Below are 23,918 nucleotides of genomic sequence, written 5' to 3' on the forward strand. Positions count from 1 at the left end.
CTGTTTTTCATTGCAATGAAAGGAAATTCAATACAGCAAGCAACTGGCAATTACAGGCAAGCTTATAAAAAAGCAAAGATGAAACTGCACTAAGATCCCAGTACCGGATGATTAAAGTCAGATTGGTCAGGTAGTGAGGCCACCATTATGATACAGATTGTAAAAGGAAGAAATCGAGAGAAAGACCATTCCCTCTTCACAAGCAAAACCCACAAAGCCTAAGACCGCAATATGTTTGTTGCAAAACCAACACCTATACTGCAGAACCTGAAAGATGTGTGCTACCGGTCAGATTTCAGATTTTTGTATATTAACTTGGCTATTTAACATATTCAGTTTAGCTACTTAAGGTTGCTTCCTCTATTATCATCGTTTTTGTCTTTTAAGAAGCAGAACCAACTTATAGACTTTGTTGTTTTAAAATAAAAAAAATATAACTGACTTATTTTCTTACATTAGAACTTTGGCCAATTAAATGCCCGGAAGAGATGTTTCCAACATTTCTGCCTTATGAAAACAAACAAAATAATCTCAAGTAAACTAAAAAGAAAGAACATAGGAACACACTGGTGTCTGAGCAGTGAATAACAATGAAAAGAACTTACGTTACTAACATAAAAATCAACCCATGATTTCCTTTGTTTTATTCATTGTGATAGCACCAAATGCATAATCTGGAGGTGCATGTGTTAACAAGCACTGTAAAGCTGAAGAGCTTTCTAGTTTTGTTTCTTACCCTAACTTAAAATTAACTGCACCAACAGTGCTATTCGGTGCCATAGCAGATGTCACAGTAGTTGTCACTAACATTCAACAATTTAAGCTTTTTTGTTCCAGACCCAATACAAGGTACCACTAACATCTCAGAAACTGCACAAGGAGGAAGGGAGGGAACGGGTGTTGGGGTAGCTTTGAAATTAACCAGGCTCAGCTTATGCTCCAATTACTGAACAAAAGACAATCCTGGGGGACCTCTCTGAAACAGTGCAAGAAGCAAACTCTTTTGTTTCTGATCAAATAAATACTGTATTGGAACATGGTGGATGTGCAGCAATAGGAGTCTCTGCCTGGGGATTGAAGGGGCAAGAAAAAAGAACCCAAAGACCCAAGTGTGGTTAAAGTAAACCACTTTGCTGATATAAATATGTTCCTGAGGGACACATCTGAGGTTCATTATAGAGGAGTGAGAAAAACCCCTTTTTTATTTACTTAAAAAAAAAAGCAAAAACCACCACCTCACTGAGTCTGTTAAGACTGTTTTTCTCTTTAGTAAACTTCCAACAAATAAAGAGGCTATTTCATTATGCTGGAATAATTCTAAACTAGCTCAGATCCTTTCTTCCTCCAATCTCTAAGTATCCCAAGAAACCAGGCAAGGGGCAGGGCTTCAAGATGCAGAATATTCTGGATGCAAAGGACCTCGGAGCAGAAGGGACTGGAAATGGTGACTAACATGCCTTCAGACCTGATGGCTAAATGTGGAGGCCATAAAAACGCTGAGAAGATGCCACCTTATCAAGAAGGTGCTCCTCTACTTGTTTTGTCACCAAATGACCATGAAGTGATCCACTGCAACATGTCTATCAGATAGTGCATTATTTAATTTTGTGTTTGACCTTACATATCCCGAAGCACCAAAAACTAAAGCAAAGAGAAACAGATAGAACTTCATGGGCCCACATGTATTAATAAAATGAATAACACAAATGCAGAGATACAGACTAGAAAAGGGAAGTCAATGCAATTCTATATTTCAAATAAAATTATAATAATCGCCAGGTAAAGTCATATTCAAGCAAACAAATGTAAAGCTATACATATGCAGGACTTCAGTTAGAAATCAAACTTCTACAAATCTGTAGTGGGCACTGTTCTCCAGGTTCACTGGGCTGCTGGGAAGGTCAATTAGTGAGTGTTACAAGGGTAAAGAATGACAGGCCATGTGACATTGGGCAAGGACTACCCACCAACTCCCCAGCTTTCTGAGGCACAGCTGGAACCAGTTACCTTCCAAGCCCCCCACCACCTCCTCTTGGCTCCTCTGTTCTCACTAAGATCTTGTGGCCCGGTGCCCCATGGCACGCATTTCCTGTTCCATGTATTCATTTCACCGCCACAACTCTTACCTCTAGGCCAATGGCTCTAGAAAATTCTGTCAGAGCTATTTTCTGATAAGACAATGATTCCCTGCCTCTAAATGCTTTGGGGACATTTCCACTTTGATGTTTCTGCCAAAACATCAAAAGTTGAAATGAGATCTCGAATCTTAGTTATGCTTCCCAATTTCTCAGCCTGGACCAAAAGCACCAATTCTTCTTGCTCAAACCTCATGTTATTTCTAAACATCCTTCTTAAGCCCATCAAACACCTAGTAGATGTTTTATTCTAAATGTCTCTCACACATCTTTTGCTCTGAGTTTTATTGGTCACCACCCTTGGCTGCATTATTACAACTGCCTGGGAACAACAGGTCGACAGGAACCTCTCCCCTGGCCAAGCCAACTCCCACAGGCATCCCCTCACCCTCCCTCCTTTCCTTGTGACACTTGCCTGCTCCCACATCTTTGACAGCACCTGCCACCTACACTTTGCTGCGTGGCAGTCATTCCATCTGTACCTGCCCCCACCTCCTGACAGGCTGACTTAGCACAGACCTTCTGAGCTCCCTCCCTGGCCTCGGGCAGGTCATTACTCTGGCATCCTCCTCTTTTTCTATCTGCAAGCTAAACTCATCCTATCTTTCAACTGTTTCAGGGGTTCTTCTCCAATGGATTCACCATCCCCCTCTTCTCCTTTGAAGTCCCCTGACATTCAGAATCCACATCTCTCCCATTCAGTTTTGCCTGTCACTTTACACTGTTTCGGGCACTTGATCCTGCTGGAAGGTTAGTCTTGACTCTCTCATTTGAAGAAAAGGAGCTTCTAGAAAGCAGTATCCGGAATTTATATTTATTCTAATTATCTTCAGTACCTACCCTTAATGGGCACTTGACAAACCACTTCACTGATTTTTATTAGTGTTCTCTAGGCCCCACCCAGGCAGATGCAGACGACTACTTAAAGGGAAGCTAAATATTACATTTGCTCATTGACTGTTCTTTCAAATCTCTTCAGCTTCCTGAAATAATTCCAGCCTCAGGTGGTAAGACAGATGCTGAGATGGTTCTTGGTCAACACCAGAAGCATCAAACTCTTCTTTGTGACAAAGCATCATTACCGACAGTATTTACTTCCCAAAGTCAGCTTCCAGAAGGTCCTGGCCCTGGCCCAAAGTCAGTGCTGTGGTATTCGCAGTTCATCTGTCCTTACAAATCAGCTAAGAATGAAAAAGGAATCTGCTAATTTATAGCAGATACTTCATCTTGGATGTTGTTTTAAGTGAGGAACACTAGATTTAGGCAGTCAATAAAAAAAGACAATTTCTTTATGTCTTTACTTTGCACTAAAACAAATTTAAAAGTTCATTCTCTCTTGCTTATATGAAAGCTAGACTGCCCAGGGGTCAGGAAACAACAGGGGAAAGGAAGCTCTCCCTACTGGAGAAGCTAGTGAGTTCCTGCTGCCCCAGAGCAGTATTCTTTCTGCCTCTGCAAGACCATCAAGCAAAAAATGGTAGAAGGGTTTGTAAGTGTGCCGGATACTTAATGCACCTGGGTGAAAGGAACTTTAAAAGTAAGATTTCCACTTTAAAATGTTTTACAGAAGTTCCCCAGTAAACCAGTTACTAATGGGCCTAAAATGAGAGGAAGCAGGCACCACAAATATTCCTCCAGCGCAATTCACTGCAGTTGTAAGCAGCATTCCAGGTTTCAGAACGACAGCTCTTTTCCTGTCAGCCAGCCAGCCAGCCAGCCAGCCAATCTGTCTGTCTGTCTATCTCTCTCTCACATTATCTAGCAGTCCTCAGTATTCAGAGAGAAGGAACAAATGAGATTTTGGGAAAAACAGGCAGAATATATAAAGATGTTCTGCAAAAAAAAAAAAAAAAGAAAGAAAGAAAAAAGAAATAATAAAACATATGAAGACTCATCAAATTCATAAACATAAAATTTCAGGGAGACAAATTAAGAAAATAAGGTGCAGAGAAACTCAGAGTCTGGCCAAGGTCATGAAGTGACCTGGCCCAGGTCTGGCTTCAGCCCAGAACCCGGCGTTTTTGCTTTCTCACAGAGCTCTCTGCACAGCCTATGTGGTACTGCACTTAAGAGTTGCCTGGATGCATCCTGAGCCTGGATTTCATGGAACTTTAAGTTACTACATGGGGGTGATGGTGGTTGCAAAAGAATAGCTTCTAGCTTGCAAGTTCTTGTTAGCAATGTACTTTACACAACAGATGTATTTCTCACCAGGTTGATTGTAAACAGAATTTTTTTAAACAAAATCTATTTTAAATTCAGTAGGGAAGCTGTTATATGAAGGAATACGAAAGCTAAACATTGTCCCAAGATTTCTTTTATAAATCCAGATACTCAGATTGGATTTGCTTAACACAGCAGCTTACTGCTGGGAAGGTAGTTCCATTGGTAGAGTGCCTGACTAGCATGCATGAGGCCTTGGGTTCAATTCCCAGTATCACTGAAAACAAAAGCAAAAACAAAACAATAAAAAGCAGAGTCTACCTTATTACTATTATTTTAGAGGAAAACACTAAAATCTTAATTTTCATGTAAATATTTGCTGCACATATTTCTTATTTCTGCTATAACTGAAAACCACTGATTAGGCTAGATACTGGTTAAAAATAAATAAATAATAAGTAACTCCCCAATAAAAGAACAAGGTTATTACAACTACTTAGTCCTCAACAATTTAAATAAGGGAAAAAATATTTCACTTTGGGGTCAGCATTTCACATTCACTAATACACAAACTATAGGTCCCCAAATATTTTCTATGATGAAAATTTGTAAATATCCTTTTAGTTTCTCATTAATTCATACAGTAAAATTAAATATGGCATTCTCAAAGCTATAAGTAAAATCTGGCACTGAAATATGATAAAATTATATTCAGGGATATAAGTCTTAAGAAAAAAAGAACTGTAAGAGATAATAACCAGAGTAAAAATGTACATGAGAAATAAAATGAATTTGAAACAGAAAACAGTGATGACATGTGGGATGCTCATGGAAGAGGGGAGAGGAGCCCCTTGCTTTTTCACCCACCAAGTCAGGCAGGACAGCCACAGCAGGGGAGGACACAGCTTTGTTTAGGCCCCAGGAATTTACACCACCCTATAAAATACTGTTGTCAGGTTTTCATCCCTGTACTGTGCCCTTCTCATCTCTAAAATAGGGACATGGATCTGCAATTCTAAAACATTTTTTTAAATATAAAAATGATTTTATAATCTGCCTTTCCTGCACTGTTCTCTACCAGTCTTCCTGCTAGGACACACGGAAATGGCTTTAAAAACAATGGTCTCATTTTATTAACTTGCTTCTTTTTTTTTTTTTTTAACATGCTTCTTAACAGTAAGTCTTCCAGCAAAACATTTCCAGTTCTACTACTTTGCCATCTCACATCCTCAGTCAACACAGGGGCATTTCAAATATTCAAATTCCCTCAATAAGCCTATAAAACTGAAAATGCAATCAGGATGAAGTCTATATTCTATCCATGCAGAGTATTTAACAAAACATTATACACAGGAAAAGTGTTCAATGAAGTGATTAGCCTGTTAAGTTGTTGAAGGTTGTTATTCAGAAGGTTTAGAAATGTCTACACAACTACACACTGTCAAACAGTCATTTCAGACTGTAGTACTTCTTGGCAAATTTCCAATTAAAATTAATCCAGTGAAGTATTCCTGTAAAACTACCTGTATCGTACTAGAACTTAATCTGGTAAAGTACCCCATAAAGGTAACTACATATGATTTCTAAAATCAAAAGACAATTAAGTCTTATGGAAAGTATATTGAAGCTGAAGCCAGAAAAACTAGATTCTAACTACACACAAGTCATTTGCCTCATCTGTAAAATGAGAAAATACCCCAGTATCTGAAGAAGGCCACATGGATCTTCAACTGCCTATGCAAGAGGATTATTCTTTGAAGCGAAGAAGCCATTTCAAATGACTTCTAAAACACAGCCTGCACATTTTAATACATTTTTCAAATATGCAGACTGATTTAGACATTTCCAAGGAAATACTTTATTCTGTCTCTCTACTTTCTCTCATGCATCTGTTGTTACTAGCAGCTAAAGAAAAGTAAAATCTAATGTCATTAACACTAAACCCAAGATCTAGAGCATTCATTTAATGGTGGGGGGTGGGCCTGGACAGAGAGAAGCAAATGCAAAGATAAACAGAAAGAGGATGAGAAGCCAGGGAGGAAGACAGAGGAAATCAGGTGGCCGAATAAAAACGGCAAGTCCATCTTTCTCCTCTCCTGGCTCCTACTGATGGCAGACGGTGTATTTAATCTGCTGAGAGACCAGATTTGAGACCTCCTTTTGGCATAGTCCATCCATGAATTATTAACGTTTGCAGAAGCAAAAGCACATCCGCCCACAGCAATCAGAGAGGATAATGATGATCAATCAAGATGGGATTATTAATCTCCCACATCGCTTTTCCTCTCTATGTGTCTCCCTCTCTATTTTCATTCTCCTCTGGGTCTGACTGCTTTTTGGGCAGTGCATTTTGGGCTACAACCTTATTATCAAACTCAATACCTCCAGAGTGAAAGAACTGTAATTGACAAAATTATAAACCATTGGTTTAAAGAAAAATTATATACATGTTTTAAATATACATGTTATTGATCACGATGATTTTGATGAAGTACAGAAAAATAAAGGTGGTTACAAATACTTTATGGACTCAAAATCTTGAAAGATAAACTGCTCTACAGGCTGATGAAAAACCCAGGGTAGTCACAAGTGCACGGAGCTGAAAATCAGCAGTCATCCAAAGAAGTAGGGTTTTCCTAGACTTCTGTGCTTGGGGTAATCCAGTGGGTCTCACACTGGAGCACCTGTTAAAATAGATTCCAGTCCCACCCCCAGGGACAACATCAATCTCTGGGTCTGTGAATGTATATTTCTAACAAGTTCCCACAGGGTGTTGATGCTGCTGGTCTGGGTACCATACTTTACTACCACTAACCAACTAACCAAAAGCTTGCTTCTAGTTGCTAAAGGTGTGCAGGGCATGAGAAGAAAACAGAAGGAAATTAAAACTAACCTAAGGTAGACGGAAGGTTAACTCAAAAGACAGAGATGAGACCTGTGGCTCCATTCCTTCCTCACTCCAGTTACAAGCCAAGAGGGCTCTGCAACAGGAAGCTGAACAGTTAATAAGCGATGCACATGAGATTGGGAGGTAGACTAACTTACAACTTCATTCCCAAAACATAAGAAACACAACCGAAGTCTTCTTTTCCATGGCCATTTTCTCCCCTCTGCTTAGGATTTGGCTTTAATGTATAATCTATCCTCAAAAAATAAATAAATCCTAACAGTCTCACTCAAACCTCAGTTGACCATGTACTATAACAGAAAACTCTTGCAGACCTTCAATACCTAGCTGAGTAAGACTCTAAAACATCAAAAGTAGAAAATTAGCAGAGGCTTTAGGCAAGGGCCAAAACAAAGAAATGCACTTTAGTGTACCTATTAAAAGAGTGAGTGAAACATGAGCAAATAGCTAGATGGGTAAATAAATTCCGGGTGTTTTTTTTTTTTTTTGGTGTGGGGGAGGGTGGCGTGTGCAAATGCAGAAAATGCAAGCAGGCACTGCAGTGGAAAAACAAGAAAGAGACCCACCTGTGGAAGGCACAAGGCCAGGCTTCCACAGTCCCACCGACCCCACGCCCTCATACCCAGACACACTCACTGCACAGGCAGGGCAGCCATGATGGGGCAGTGCCCGGCTCCAGCAGCCATTCTAACAGTATTTCCCTACTAGTCCTTGATCAGAAAAAAAAAAAGAAGAAAACCCTACTGAACAATATTCTCCACTTCCTTCCACCCCCTAGGACCTCTAAGGGTCTGGTACACACTTCTATTAGCAATGGCAGTTCCTGAGGACAATTAAAAGGCTGAGACAAGGGGGGAAGGTGGCAGAGAAAGGAGGGACATGAAGGAAGAGGCAAGAAAAGACAGACAAAAAGAATGAAAGGATGAAGAAGAAAGGCCAGAGAAGGAAGGGAGAGAGGGAGGGAGAAAGCAGCAGAGGAGGAGAGATCAAGAGTAAAATAGAAAGCAAAAAAATGGCAAAAAAATGCAATCTGCCCTACACACTGACATTCTAGTCTACCTACAGTTCCAATATGGCACCTGTTCCAGTTTGCCACCATGCATTTCTCCTGGCAGCAATGACCTACTCAGACAGCACAAGGCCAGCTGACAGGCTCCAGTGTGGGGCAGCTCAAACCCCTGAGCCCCTTCACATGAAGGAGAGCAACACGAGGTTTGTCCCCACTCAGCGGAGTCCACAGGCTCTTCTAGGAAGAGTTTTGTCCTCACAACTGGTTTAGTTAACCAGCTAGTGTTTCACCTAGGAACTATGGAAATATAAATTCAAAAAAACAGGTAAGAAAATGTCCAAGAGGAAACAGGGACAGAACTTTAAGAAATGCGACCAGTGGTGAAAGAACTGGCTGAATGTCTTTGCAGAAAAGAATACTATAGAAGTTACCCCACCAGCCCACCCCTCGACACCTTCCTGAGAAGAGTACAGAGCAATGCATAAAGAATCATCTGCTTTCAAGTTCCACCTTTGATAATAACTAATCTCTTTATTTTGGTCTCGATTTCTTCTCCTTCTAAACAAAGATGATGCCAACACCTTTTGGATTCATCTCAAACACTGCAGTGACAAACACATGAGTGATGGACAAAGTCCACTGAAGAGGACTATATAAACAGCAGGATTATCAGGATGGACTCCTCCAAGTTCACACAAAATTCCTGGCCTGTTACTTCTCCCCTAAATCTTCTGAATTAGGACAGTCACAGACCTTCCCTCACTAACCAGTCTTCAAAATGGTTTCTGGGGATAATTAAATGATGTAATAGTTGTGAAATCTACAAACCTCAGATCACTTTTCACACAATAGGAAGCTTTTTCATTACAGAATAAAGGAAAAGACTGCACAGCATTCTATAGGAATTGATCAACTCCAAGCTGTGAAGCCATTTTTACAGTCTAACACACTTCACGTGCTAATGCTTAAACTCATCAATTTTCCTTGTCATTTCAAACAGAAGATGCTTAAATAAGCTCAAGTATCTGGTCAAAAAGCTCAACACTCTTAACATAGTGGCTGTTCCAATAACTTCACAGGGCAGTGTAACAGCCAAGAAAGTGTGCTGTGGAGCCATTTTCTAAGTTTTCTGAATTAAGCATGTCCTACTTTTGTAATTAGGCGGGGAAGTGAGTTTCTATCTGGTTCTCATTTATATTCTCAAAATCCCAGATTTAATGTTTCCTTGCCATCTCACTCCCGCAGTCTTAACTCCAAGGTGAGGGCATACCCTCTAGTTCCAGTTAAGAGTGCCCAGGCTGTGAAAGAAAAGGGCAGCAGTTCTTTATAACCGATGATCGCTTCTGAGCCCCTGCCAGCTTCCACCACAAAGCAGGACACCACACAGTCCTCAGCTGGATTCTAATTTCAACTCCACACCCAGAGGGTGGTACTAGGTGAATGCCAAGGTCACTTATGCAGGGTGCTTAAGTGAGACCTAACTGCACACTCAAAGCCAAACCTTTTCAGTTTCCTGCTTAGTCTTCTCTTCCTGAGTCTGCTAGGTTAGTTCACATTTATTTACAAGGGCCAGTTAGTCCAGAGAGGAAGAATTTGCTTAAGTCAAGCGTTCATGTTCTGTGGAACACAAGTTCATGCTGTCTCCTAGAAGTGAATCATTTTGGTGTAGATAAATTCCTATATTCTGGAGTATACATAAAGTTGAGAGCTTTGTGTCTTTAAAAACCAAATACACATAATATCTTCAGACAGCCAAATCATATTACATGATACAAGATATCAACATTCCGGCACACTGCCAGAGTTTAATGGCCAGTTAGACACTAAGTAAGGAAATGAGTCTGCATTAAACCTACAAATAAGATGACAATCAATAGTTCAGTATTACAGTAAAAATTTGATGTGCCCTTTAAAAATTGCTTCTAGCATCATCCTTCTAACCTAAGCTCAGCTTCTGAAACAAAACAAAGAAGGTCAAGCAAGAAGTTGAACACAACCTATTTTCACAAGCACAACGCTGCTCCAAGATTTCACAGAAATCCTTTCAGTATACCTGTAGGGCAGGAAACCTGAGAAAGAATAGGCTGAGCTTTAGACAGTAAATTAAACTGACAGCTCAGCAAGCAGAAAACTGTGGCAAAAAAGCAAGCATCTGGAGATAAACAGATGAAGCAGGTTTGGCTTCCTGTGAAATTCGCCTCCCCCTAAAACCCAGCAGGAGTTGTACTAAGGATTAGAAAGTATGCTCCAGTTTTTTTCTCAATAAACATTATTTCACTACATTCATGTAAATGAGACCAATGCCTACCATATCCATTTGAAAGACAGTTCATCTTTCTCTGGCATTGTGGGCTTTCTGTTCTTTATTTTGCTCTAAATTTGCAATCAATTACACTTTATACCTCAAGCCTGGTTTACCCAGCCTCTGAAGGCCTTAGATTCCCCTTCTGTGAAATGGGATTAATGGTAAGTATCCACCTCAGATAACTGCTATGAAGATTAGATGAGGAAGTCCAGAAAGTGCACAGTGCAGTGTCTACATATAATAAATGCTCATTAAATCTCAGTTTTGCCTCCCTGGTGTTAGGTGGGATAAAAGAGAAGACAGGAATTTAAACTTGTCTTTGAATGGTGTTTCCCTGCACAGGGAAGGAGGCAGGGAGAGAAGGAAGGACAGACAGAGTCAGAGAGGGAGGGAAAGAGGCAGGCAGGCAGAATTATTTAAACTCACAGTACTGAAGTATGATCAAAGGAGTACCCAGTCTGGAAATGGTTTACTCCCAGTCTGCATCAGATTAAGTACCAAAACTGAGAACAAGCAGTTACAAACTTTTATAGCAATCTGACAGAGTAATTTTATGTCTATCAAATCTAATTTTTAAAATCAGGGCTTGTATTTGTCTTTATTTCACTTTTTTCTAGTAATTTATTTTTACTGCATTTTATAAAAGTATCTCTCATTCTTAGACAAACCAGGTGGTTGGGGTTGCAGGGAGGATTAGTTAAAAAGCACTGATTTGGTAAAAGCACCTTGAATGAATAACACCCATCACTGTATTTCTTCAACACTAAGACATTCGGGGCAGTTTAGAGCTTCATCACAGAACCAAGTGTTTCTGTAAATGCAGGTAAACCTGCTCATTTAGAGATGAGTCCTGCTGAGACAGACTGATATGCACTATGAATAAGAGAACCAACAAGAGAGAACTAAATACTCCTAGAAAATACCACGCCAGTGTTTTCTGAAATTAAGTGTATCATAATTTTCCATGGCTGTCTCTACCTGTTCCTAAGATAGCAACGGCAAACACTAAACGGTAAAACACTAAAAAAATGTGGGGTGGGGAGGAGTAGAGGAAAGTCTTTCCCATATCTTTTTGCTCATGTCAAAGAAATAAACCAAATTAGGAAGGAATAATAAAAAGCAGCCTACAAATCCACGCTCCCACTTATATTCTGCTGACCTGATCCTCCCCTTTGTTTTATAAATTAAACAAATAGCCCCGTCCTAGTTGTAAAGATGCCTTACAAGACAAGAGCTCTTTCTGAGCAATTGCTCTGCAGCTGTGTCACGCCCAGCCCTGCTCGAAGCCTCTGCTGCACTGCTCCAAGCACTGCGTTCTCTGAGAAGTGCAGGCAGGTTTGGGGAGGACACCTCAGCCTCATGGCCACTCTACAGTGAGAAGAGGGGTCTGGCCCTCTGTCCTCTACGATAATTAAAGTGCCAAGTGCACCACAGCTGACCTTGCAGACCAGCAGCTTTCACAGTCAACGGCCTTCATCCTTGCGGCTGCAGCAACCTGGGCTCAGGGAACGCACTCAGCCTCTCCATATCTAAAGTGCAAGATGGAAGCTGAGCGTTTATAAATCAGGAAAAAAAAAAAAAAAAAGCTTTAAACAAAAGTGATAAACACTGGTTCTAAGAATAGGTCTTGTAGTCAGAGGATGCTGCCCCTCAGCTCCTAGTGTCTTTTTTTCCTGGTCCTCACTAAACAAACAAATGACAAACAAAAGGAAGCAAATCTAAGTTTCCCCCATCTGAACCCCTCTACGTTTCTTCGCAGAATGTGGATTTGTAAGGAGACACTAGCAAACTGAGCCCCAAAGTTTTTTAACTGGGGAGCCACACTTTGCAACTACCACCAATCAAAAGAGCCATGTCAGGATGCTGGCCTGGAGAGCTCGGAATCGGATATTCTGAAACAGAAATAAGAGATCACAAAGCGCTGTGGCAAGCAGATCAAAGCGTTGCACCAGATCAGGGGCTGCCATCTGAGAATGACAGACTGGTCTACAGTAATGCATTCAATATTCGACGAGGTTTTAACTGCCATTTAAATCACATCCACTCCAGCATCAAATAGTTCAGCAGATAAAAAGCCTTGCCCATTTCTGGTTCCTGAAACCAAGTAATTTAAAGAAAGATCCTGGACTGAAGATGACAATATACGTTCCTCATCTCCAGAGTGCTGGGGCATCAATAGATATCGGCAGGTTAAGAGAGAGCAAGGGAAGGAGGGTGGGGAGGACTCAACTCTAGTTCAAAGGCACCAGAGCCTGGCCAATACTGAAGTGCTCTATTAAAATGTTAGATAAATATTTTAGCCATGGGCTTGTTCCAAAATACTCTTACAGAACCATTCCAACTTCTTTCTTCTTCTAGTTGGTAATTGATATTCTCTTGCTCACTACAGGATATAAGAAACCTCTGAGAAGACAAAAAAGCCTGTCATTTCCTGCTTGCCCAGAATGCATTCAGCATCCATTTACTTGCTTGTTCTGAAAGCCCTGCATTCAAGAGTAAGTGTGAATGGACAAATAAAAGGACTGAAATCTTATGTGCCTGGCTCACATAAAAGCAGCTTTTTCACATTTTATACAAACACATTTTTATTCCAAAGTTACCATTTTTAATTCCATTCACAGAATACTTTAATGAATTGCATAATTTGCCACCAGACCACAATGCTTACCTTTTCCCTTATCAGGAACAGGAAGAAAAATTAAAGTATTTCTGTCAGTACAGTAATCAGCATTAGGCTACCTGATAATAAACACAAAACAAGACGACACATTAGCCTGCCTCTGGGAACACCCCATTTTATTTTTTACAAGTTTACTAGTTTTTACCAGCTCTGAGACTTACACTAGGTCATTTATTTATGACAAAGAACAGCAAATATTCATCAGTTTTAAGCAAGATAGTGTAGACACCATTGTGTTCATACATGGAACAAAACCTTGTGTGACTGTCCCTGAAATACAATCACTATGTGTCTTTTCTACAAGCAGTTCAGCCTCTACACCTGAATCCTGGGCTAAAATATACCTGATCTCCCAAGAAGAGACTCCTGTCCAACTAACAGTGTGGATTCATGAGAATTTGCTAGTGAGTTCAAGAGCACTAACTACAGGCTATGTGAAGTCCAGGGTAGGTAGCTGTTATAAGCTGGAAAAGGACAAAATACAAATTCCCATTAAAGATGTCTACAAATGCAAAGGAAAGCTGCCATAAACTTCCCGCAGATTCTCTTTGCGGCAAGGGGAATGTATAAAAGAGATCAATAAACAAATGCTAACTAAAAATCTGGACTATAAGAGGCAGGGAATAGTCTCATAGTTTTATATTATGTGAAAACATTAAAGAGCAAAATCTTATTCCTTGGAAATTCATAGTCTATAATTCAAAATTTCTCATCCTTTGATTTAGACCAGTTACCATTTTGCACAGAGGAGCCTGCTCTAGCACATCAAGTACAAAAACAAGATGGAAGACAGGTGTGTTTAGATTACTTAAATCATGTCTCAGAATTATCATACAAAGTATCGTATACAAACAGATGCAAATCTTTGTGAATGAATCTTATCTCTTTCTTAGATTTACTACAGCAGCTCTGTAATAACTCTCCTTGCCACACATTATTAGCCATTTCTATGAACAGATGAAATGACAACTGCATTTCTTTCAAACTAGTCCTGGAATTGGAACACTGCTTACCCATTCTGACTGCACTTTCTTTCCCTCAACTGATTTGAACTAGGGAAATTTATTGCATTTTTTCCTCAATATTAATAGTTACCCAGTAATATTCCTAAAGAGCTACTATTAGCACACCAATCATTCTAGGCAAGTCTGACCTTTCCAACGAACTGCCACAGGATTTCTGCAACCTGCTCCCAAGCAACTTGCCAATACTACAGATACACAATTAAATACAGTGAGCAGCACAACTACTTTTCCTCTTCACTGTCATATGTAGCTGAATTTAAGCAGCAGTATCTTAAGTCTCAAGATAGAAAATTAAAAGGTAAATATCAAAATAACAATTGAGATAATGAAGGGTTACAATACCATTGATTCATTTTCATACTTAAAAAGCCATTTAGTTTCTTCTCTTTTTAAAAGATAAACTAAAAAAATTGTTTTGAAGACCTTCTATTTTTCCAAAGACAGAAAAAAAGAAGTAAATATTATAGAGTGTGATAAGTAAAATAAGTTTTTGACAAGTTAATCATCTTTGCATCATTAATCTTAGATGTGACAGATCAATTTTCCTGACTAATTTTCTCATGGCATTTTATCCTATGTTTAAGACTTCTTTTTCTCTTTACTTATATAAGACTGATATTCATCTAGAGATTTAGGCAGATTATGAGGGTCTTTGAAACTAAGTTTTTTGTTTTATTTTTGGTATCAAGGGCTGAATTTTCACTAATATAAGATTAGAATTGGCCACTAAGTAAAGTCCAACAATGTAATCTAGATTTCCATCTACTTCCTAAGGGGGCACTCAGAAAGCTCCCTTTTCCTAAGTGGTAAAGCCAACCTATTATATTTGGAGGCCATGGAGAAGACAGATCCAAGAAGGTTATGGAAGAGGAGGCATCTAAGGAAAATCTGAGAGTCTTAGACTGAAATTAAAGTTTGCATATCTCACAGGGGCTACTCCAGGCTAAGGGAAGATGACAAGCAAAAACCTAAAGTATGGGCTGGGGATATAGCTCAGTTGGTAAAGTGTTTGCCGCGGAAGCACAAGGCCCTGGGTTCAATCCCCAGTACTGCAAAAAAAAAGAAAAAAAAAAAAAAAAAACTAAAGTATTAAAGAAAAAAGCAACCTGGTTGGTTGAAACACAGAATGTATATATACAAGACAGCTCCTCCTACATTGGGAACATGCCACTATTTAATCTTATCTATACTAATCCTAAAATCTCTGTTTAATACTTTATAAAAAGACTATTTCTAGTTGAGAAAAAAAAAGTCTCTATGGAAGTCTCTCAAGCACAATACAGATTGTTTGGTGACCTGTTTTGAGAAAGTAAATACTACTGAACTGTGGACTCAAATAGGGGTAGTCAGTCTCACGTCCCCAAGTCTCAAAAGAGAATACTAAGGATAAGATCAGATACTTGGAACTTGCAATCAGTGGAACAACTAACAATAGATGCCTTATTCTAATGCTTCATACTCCATATGGCTGTGAAATATAGTTATATTTTAAAACATTTTATTATTTACACAGTTTTAAAATTTTTGGCACAATCCATTCTGGATGTGTAATGGAATGAAGTGTGTCCCCCAAAAAAAGATATGTCCAAGTTCTAACCCTTAATACTGGTATGTGTGATCTTATTTGGACATAGGGTCTTTGCGAATGATCTTGAGATCATTCTGGATTTAGAATGGGCCCTAAATCCAATGACTGGCATCCTTACAACAAAAAGGAAAGATAGACTTGACACAAGGGAGAACCTGCGGGTATGGAGGAAGAGACTGAACTTACACTACCACATGCCAAGGAATGCTAAAAGACACCAAAAGTGGAAAAGGACTCTCTCCTAGAGTTGATGGAGGGAGTGTGGTACTGCTTGATTTTAAGTATCTGGACTACGAAATTGTGAAATAAATTTCTATTGTTTTATGCCACTAAGTTTGTGATAATTCGTTGCAGCATCCCTAGGAATATAGCAAATTTAGCAATAATATCACTGCTTTGGTCTAATGCCATTTGGAAATATTTCTTAATGTTGGGAAACTGCAGCTCCTGTTTCAATGGCCTACTCAGGCTATTTCTACTCAGTCTTCTTGAAATATACATGCATTCAAGGTAAAAAGTCCAAAATATTACTGAGCTATATAAATTTGTACTTTATTATTGTATAATACATTTCATCCAAAGTACATTAGGTCTGTTCAGATCATAGAAAAGACAAGTAATCTGCCCTCAATATTTTTTCTCCAAGGACAGGAGTAAGCCAGTGGATTTCTGAAAGAGGACTTGTAACCAAGTACCACAAAGTCACTTTGAATAGATCAGTACAGTCATTTTAGCAGCATGTCCAATTACATTACTGCTCTTTACCTCTATTACACAAATTTGTAGGCCTCTTTATGATCATTTCCAAAAAACAGAATCAATAAACATTTTAAGAAATTCTACTACTCTCATCCATATGTATATTTAAGTGGGTTTTTAAAAATATATTACCGTTGCTTGCCACAGCAATTTTTTAAAAAATGCACTCTCAATGCATGCCAACATCACTGATTATGACGAACAACAAAACGGCAACAAAAAAACCCATATTAATTTCAAGCTCCATTAGAAACAGAAGGAAATATAATCAATAGTTACCAAACTGAAAAGAACAATCTATACATGGGAAAATGCCCTTTCAAGCTTTTAAGAAATGCAAACAGCAGGCAGTATAAAGTCCTGAACAGCATCTGTCAAAAGATGCATCAGCATTTCCTTTCATAAACAGTACTTTAAGGATCTTATAAAAGGATCTAATAATTTCACTCTGATATATGGCACATGGGATTAACATTCTCATCTCAAAAAAATGCACTGGTTAGAAAAGCTAAATTCATATACAAAAGTCCATCACATTTATGGTATGTGAATTCAATAAGACTATTAAAATAAATAGGAAGAAAAGATTATCAGATAGGATAGCTGGCTTTTTTACACACGTTTCAGTTACTGAAACTGTCCAATTTTATTTTTCTTAGATAACCAACACGTTATCTAAGAATTAAAAATAGGAGAATTAAAAGAGAAGAATTAAAAAGAGGACCACTCCATGCTAAAGATGCAAGGTGGCTTATCTCTCACATTTGACTACTATAAAACTCACGTGCAGGCATGATACTCCCTTGTGTATGTGAAGTTTAAACACTGGTTAAGCCCTACAAAAACTGAAAACCTCCAAGCCCTATTGGTAAACTTGAACAGTTTAGCTCAGTCCAAAGCCCCAGACTATTAGATCAAAGCTACATTTTCTTCCTGTAAATCTTTGCTGGCAAGAAGATGAAATCAACAGAGGACTTACTTCCTAACTACTAAGTCTAGACCTTTACTTCAGGTCTAGATGATACACTCTTAATTAACCAAAAATTATCTTGGATTGACCATTTGCATTTCTGAAGTTACTGGAGAAAGTTCAAGACAGAGGTGAAAAATATTTTTTAATGGTATCGAAGATCCAACCCAGGGTCTTGTGCATGCTAGGCCAGCACTCTACCACTGAGCTATACTCCCCGCCAAAGAGTTGAAATTCTGAAATGGAAACATCTTTAATCTCAAAGTTCAGAGATTCCCCACACAGGACCAAATTTCATAGCCATGCTGTTTCCAAATTAAGACATTCTTTTTGATGGGACAAGCATGCATTACGAGGAAGCTCTCTCATTGGGGGTGTTGTAGGAGGGTGTTCTTACATTAAGCACAAAGTTAGAAGAGATGATCATTACTACTTGATACATTTATAAACCTGCCAATATCTCAGTGGAGTACCACATCAGTAGAATGCAGGAAGTGCACTGATAAATGCTACTCAGTATTCCAAACAATGCCAATACTGGTATTCCGAGAATGCCAAAGAAAAACTTAAAGGCAGCTCTTTTTTCAAATAAACAACTTCTTTGATACTTTTAACAATAAAAACACCCAAACAAAAAGAAGCCAACTTTTCAGCCAGTGCCATTTCTTCTGCACTATTAGTATTGTTCCTAAAATACATGTGACTTTTCAAATTCTTTGAGCTCTATCCCATTCAGTTCATCTCATCCCTATTTCTTGTATTTGTTTATAGAAAACCAAGCAATTGCACAGGAGGTACAAAGGAGTAGCTAAAAAAAAAATTTTTTTTGAGTTTGCATGCCATTTTAAGATTACATGGAAATGAGAAGGTATCTATAAGTTGACAGACAAATAAGACTTAGCATATAAAACCAGAAAAAAATTGGATTTTCATACTTTGGGAACATATCAACAAGTGGAAATTTTATGAATGTCTATAGCTACTCAACTCTCAACTAAAAGTGTAGGTTTCTACGGCTGGGTTGTGGCTCCGTGGTAGAGCACTTACCTGACATGTATGAGGCACTGGGTTTGATTCTCAACACGACATATAAATAAATAAATAAAATAAAGGTCCACTGACAACTTAAAACAATTTTTTTTAAAAAAGGAAACTCTTACTTTTTAAAAAATAAAAATAAAAAATAAAAGGGAGGTCTCTAAATTAGTATAAATACAATCAAAACAGACACTAAATGGTTCTTGGGAAGGCTAGTGGGGTAGAGTATTAATTCAAATTAAGCCCAAAGAACAACACAACTAGTACCCATTACTACTAAGATTTGCCTTTGCAGAGCCTGAGTTCTTTTCATTTCAAAGTAAATAAAGACCAGGCAAGGTAGCCCATGCCTGTAGTCCCAACTACTCAGGAGGCTGAGGCAGGAGGATTGATTGCTTGTGCCCAGGAGCTGGAGGCCAGCCTGGGTAACACAGCGAAACCTAACTCAAGAACATAAAGGTAAATCAATTCCACTGTCACATCAACACACAAATGTAGTGTTTCAAATTTGTCAAACATCATGGTCCACTACGTTTTTCCTTCATAATTTTCTATTAGATTAGATTAAAACAACTATCAACTCTTAGTGGCATGTTTGGCTTTATGAGACTTCAGTGCTCTATTAGACCATTTCCTAGCGCCACTAATGTAGCCAAATACATCCTGGAAATCACTGAATAGGTTTCAGTAAATAGTACTCTAAGTTTTCCCAAGTTTTTTGCCAACCAATACAAGCAAGATGTAGAAAACAAATGTGAAAGACGAATAGCAAAATTATTTGAGATGTAGTAAAGAAAGCAAGAGAAACTTAGAACTAAATGTCTCTGTGCCTTGGATTAAGCCCAAGGAAGGAAAAGAAATCTGTTCTCATAGAGTTATCTAGAGTGCAGGTTGGAATCGCTTTCTTAAATTCAGTCACACGGAGCACTCTGAAAATAACCAAGAGTTCTCCATTATAACCCCAAAGCAGAGTCTCCCATTCTTTGAAAATCTGGGGAAGAAGAAAATTAACAAAGACAATGGACTACCTAAATCAGTCAGTAAACAAACAGCACAGGACCTTCAGCCTGGGTTATAGGCTCAGGACTCTACCTGTATCTGGTAGCCTTACCTGAATATCTGTGTCCTTCACAGGCTCAAGAGGCTCAAAAGTGGTGGCTGCACTTAGACTCTCCAGTCGCTGGGAGATGTGGGATATGTCAAGTCCCCGAGACCCAAGGAGAACTGACCTATATTTGGATATAGGGCAGGGAGACAAGAGTAAGGAAAAAGTCAGATTAGGAAAACAATATGCTTCATGCCATACTGCAGAGTATGTTTTTACTCAAAACTTCTTATCTACTGTCCAGATACTTTCATATGGATGTTTTATACCTACTCTATAAAGATCCATCATGTGTGGCTAAACAGACAAAACACTGCATTTAGTATTAAGAGAGATCTGAGTTCTGATCATGCCAGAATTAGATGGAGGGCCTTTTCTAGAATAAGAAGATAATACCACCATCAGCTAACAGCTCCAAACACTTTACAGTAAAGAAACCCAGGAGGTAGATATTATTATTCATCCCCATTTTATACATTTGAACTAAGGTACAAAGAAATTAACCAATTTGTCCAAAGTCACAGAGCAAGGAAGTGGCAGAGACAGGTCACAGAGTTCTAGAACACAAACTCTTAACCATCACTCTATACATACAGCCTCTAAAAAGACAGACTGAACAATAAAATTTTAGAAGTTTTGCGAGTAACCTAATCTAAACTTCATTCACTGGGTGAGAAAACTAAAGTCCAGGGCAGTCAATGATTTGCTCAAGAGCAGTCAAACTCGAATCCAAGGCCAGTTCTGCATGGCCTCTCTTCACAAAACCAAACACTATGCCAGCATACCTACAAGTTCCCTCTCCACTGCCCAGTACAGGAACACAGCAGACTTATCTGACTATTTAAATGCTTTTAAGAGAAATGGGAATAATACAGCTGGCTTTATTTCTAATCATCTGAGCAACATAACAATGTTTAAGCTTAAAACAATAGCAACAGCAACAAATTCTCACTAATATCTAGAACAATCTCTGGAAGAAATTTGGGGGAATAGATTTTTTAGATTGTTATTTTGGGACTGACTTAGTACTAAAAAATCTCATTGAGAAAGTATATGTCCACTTTGAACAACCCAGAAGCTAAAGCATTCAGTAGCACATTTAACAGTTGTGAGCAGAACCCAAGAGTTTCAGTCCTTACCAGAAAAAGGATTTCCTGTATTTAGTTCCAATCTAATGAACACTGCAGCATGAATTATGTTCACTCAGAGGGTTCATCCTGTAGATTTCGGTCTCCTTTTGGTCAACTAGGATGCTATCCCTGCCGCATGCCCTCCAGGGTATCAGATAAGACAAACTCACCTCTTCTAACAATCCTTACAAGTTACTTTTCTGATACAGTGGTTCTCAGCTCTGGCACACAGTGGAATGAATAATCTATGTAATTTTCCTCCCAATATTCAGAATACTCCTGGGTGAAGCCTGGAGCACCTAACGTCCTCCTTTTTCACAAAACAGTTTCACTAAGATATTAATTCACATACCACACAATTTGCCAATTAAAGTGTACAATTCAGAGATTATTGTATATTCATAGAATCACAACAACCATCACCACAATTTTCTTTGCTCCAGTAGAAACTTCTATCATGAGTAGTGTATTCCCATTTCCCCCAAAATCATCCTGAGTTCCTGGCATTCACTAAACTACTTTCTGTTTCCACAGATTTGCCTACTCTGAACACTGCACATAAATGGAATAAGTAATATAATATATAATCTTCTGTGAGCGGGCTCTTTTACTTGGCATAATGCTTCAAGGCACAACCATGGTGGATCATGTATTAGAATTTCATTCCTTTTCACTGCCAAATGGTATTCCACTGTACAGACATATACATTTTATGTATCCACCCATCAGTTGATAGACATTTTGGGTTGTTGCCATATTTTTGGTTATGATGAAAAATGCTGCTATGAACATTTCTGCACAAGTTTTTGTATGAATATGTTTTCACTTCTCTTGGGCATATACCCAGGAGCAGAACTGCTGGGTCAAATAGTTAACAACTCTATGTTTAATCTTTTGAGGAACTGCCAGACTGTTCCAAAGTAGACACATCATTTTACATCATCACAAGCAATGTACACAGGTTCCAATTTTTGCCCACATCCTCACCAACACTTGTTATATCTTTTTTATTAGAGATTTAGTCATCCTGGTGGGTCTCCCTTTTTCTGCTGTGGAAAAAAGTGTTTAAATACAAAATAAAAATAGTGAACCTCTTTGTACTCATAGCTCATTTTCAACAATTCACATGTTTTGTCTATATCCCTACCTACTTTCCTATCACTCAGCTTATTTTGAAGTAGAATCAAGGTTATTCCCCAATTATTTCATGTCTTAAATCTGCTTTTCTAAATGAGATTCAAATAAGGTTGTTACTAGTGAATGGACTGATAGTCCTAAGTCTCTTTCCATCTACAGCCCCTCCATCTCATTTTAACACCCCTGCATCTCATTCACCCCCCCACCCCCGTTTCATTCTTAGTTGTAGATGGACACAATACTTTTATTTATTTTTATGTGGTGCTGAGGATTGAACTCAGCGTCTCATACATGCAATCAAGTGCTCCACACCACTGAGCTACAGCCCCAGCCCATCATTTTTCCCCTTTTAATGTCTTTGAAGGTTCTGATTATTTACCTTTTACAATACAAAAAAAAAAAAAAAAAACCTGTGAAAATCACCAGAGAAATTTGTTAAATGCAGGTTCTGATTCAAGAGGTCTGGAATGGAGCTCAAATTCTACATTTCTAAAAAGCTCACAGAAGATAATGATGTTACTGATACATGGCCTACACTCAACGTAACAAGGAGGTAGGTAAGCTCCTACAGATTGACTGAATGAATACCCATGATGCTGTCGAGCATGTTCTTCTGTCCTCTATATTGCCTGTAAATTGGAAGAAAGCTCTACAGGTCTGATCAGATTCAGGAGCCACTGTTGTTGTTGTTAGATTACTTCATACTTTCATCACCAGGCAAGAGGCATGTATGCCTGGTTATCTCTATTTGGAATGTGTGTGCCATTGATGTCCATTGCTTAGGTCTATTAATTCCTTAGGGTTTATAAAATGGTGGTATTATAATTCTATCTTTATTAACTAGAATATGTCCATTCAGGAAAATTCCTTTCATCAACTATGCGATTGTCCTGAACAATGAGTTGGTTCTCTAGCATCTTCCAAAGATAACCAATGAGTTTTGTTTTAGTATCATTATGAAATCATGCATTTAAACACATCTGATGTGTTTCAAGACAGTGCATGGCATCTTACTGATGCTCAAGCTGTCTTATCTTTGATCAGTAAAAGTCTCTGCAAATTCATTTCTCAGGAGTTTTTTGTTGTTTTGTTTTCTCTTTTTCTTTCTTTTTGGCACGTAGTACTGAGGACCAAACCCAGGGTCTCATGGGCTATACTCCCAGACCCGAAGGTTTCTCAGTTCTTTTAAATGACTCAAGGTCTTAATAACTTCTTTGCTATCTGATATGACAAGACATAGTTCATGTTCATTTTATACAGTCCTGCCTCAAACTTTGAATTACCCAACTCTCCAAGAATTCTAATTGCTTCTATTAAGTAATGGACTTTAGAGACAATTATCTGGTTCACTAGATTTGCCAAGTTATTTCTAGGTCTTTTCAACAGTCAGAGCTAAAAATGGAGTTTTCTTAAGACAAATTACATCACGTGTTCATATTGATATTTCCAATTCAAAATTTAAAACACAGGGTTTCAGGTTAACTTCATAGATTTGCATTTGTATCTCCTTTTTCCCACACCAGAAATCTCACCGTCATGACTACCAACATGCTTTATCCTACACTATACCACAACAGTCTCCAACAACCTTTTCCCAACAATAAAACCATTGAAGACAGATTAAAACATTACTTGATAATGTTTCTCCCCTATGGTTAGTCATCAAAAGGATAAGCATTTGGGTTCATTGTTTTATTTTCAATTTTTAGGAACTTTTAAATGCTTAACTGTTTTATAATTATGTTAAATATTTGCACAGTTCCAAAGTCAATTTTATTTTTTAAAGGTCCCTATCTTCTCCACCTATTCCTCCCCTTTCGCAGAGGTGACCTTTTGATTATCTTCTATATGAATCATATTTTCTTATTTTCTGTATTTGATGCTGTGACGTGGGGCACTGTCGACACTAAAGGGACTCCCCTCCTGGGACAGCTAATTCCTAGAGGTATCAAATAATTCGCTGCAA

The 23,918-nt window shown here is 38.5% G+C and overlaps 1 protein-coding gene across 2 annotated transcripts in view; it reads right to left on the bottom strand.

Moving 5' to 3' along the window:
* NUP93 (nucleoporin 93) overlaps positions 1–23,918 on the bottom strand; it is a 99,007-nt gene that overhangs the window by 53,019 nt on the left and 22,070 nt on the right. For both annotated transcript variants that reach the window (XM_079117882.1, XM_079117881.1), the window contains exon 3: positions 19,692–19,809. In XM_079117882.1, the coding sequence (XP_078974008.1) occupies positions 19,692–19,809 (118 nt within the window). The remainder of the gene's footprint in view (positions 1–19,691; positions 19,810–23,918) is intronic.

Source organism: Sciurus vulgaris, assembly GCF_902686455.1.
Source record: "Sciurus vulgaris genome assembly, chromosome: 17".
NCBI lineage: Eukaryota > Metazoa > Chordata > Mammalia > Rodentia > Sciuridae > Sciurus > Sciurus vulgaris.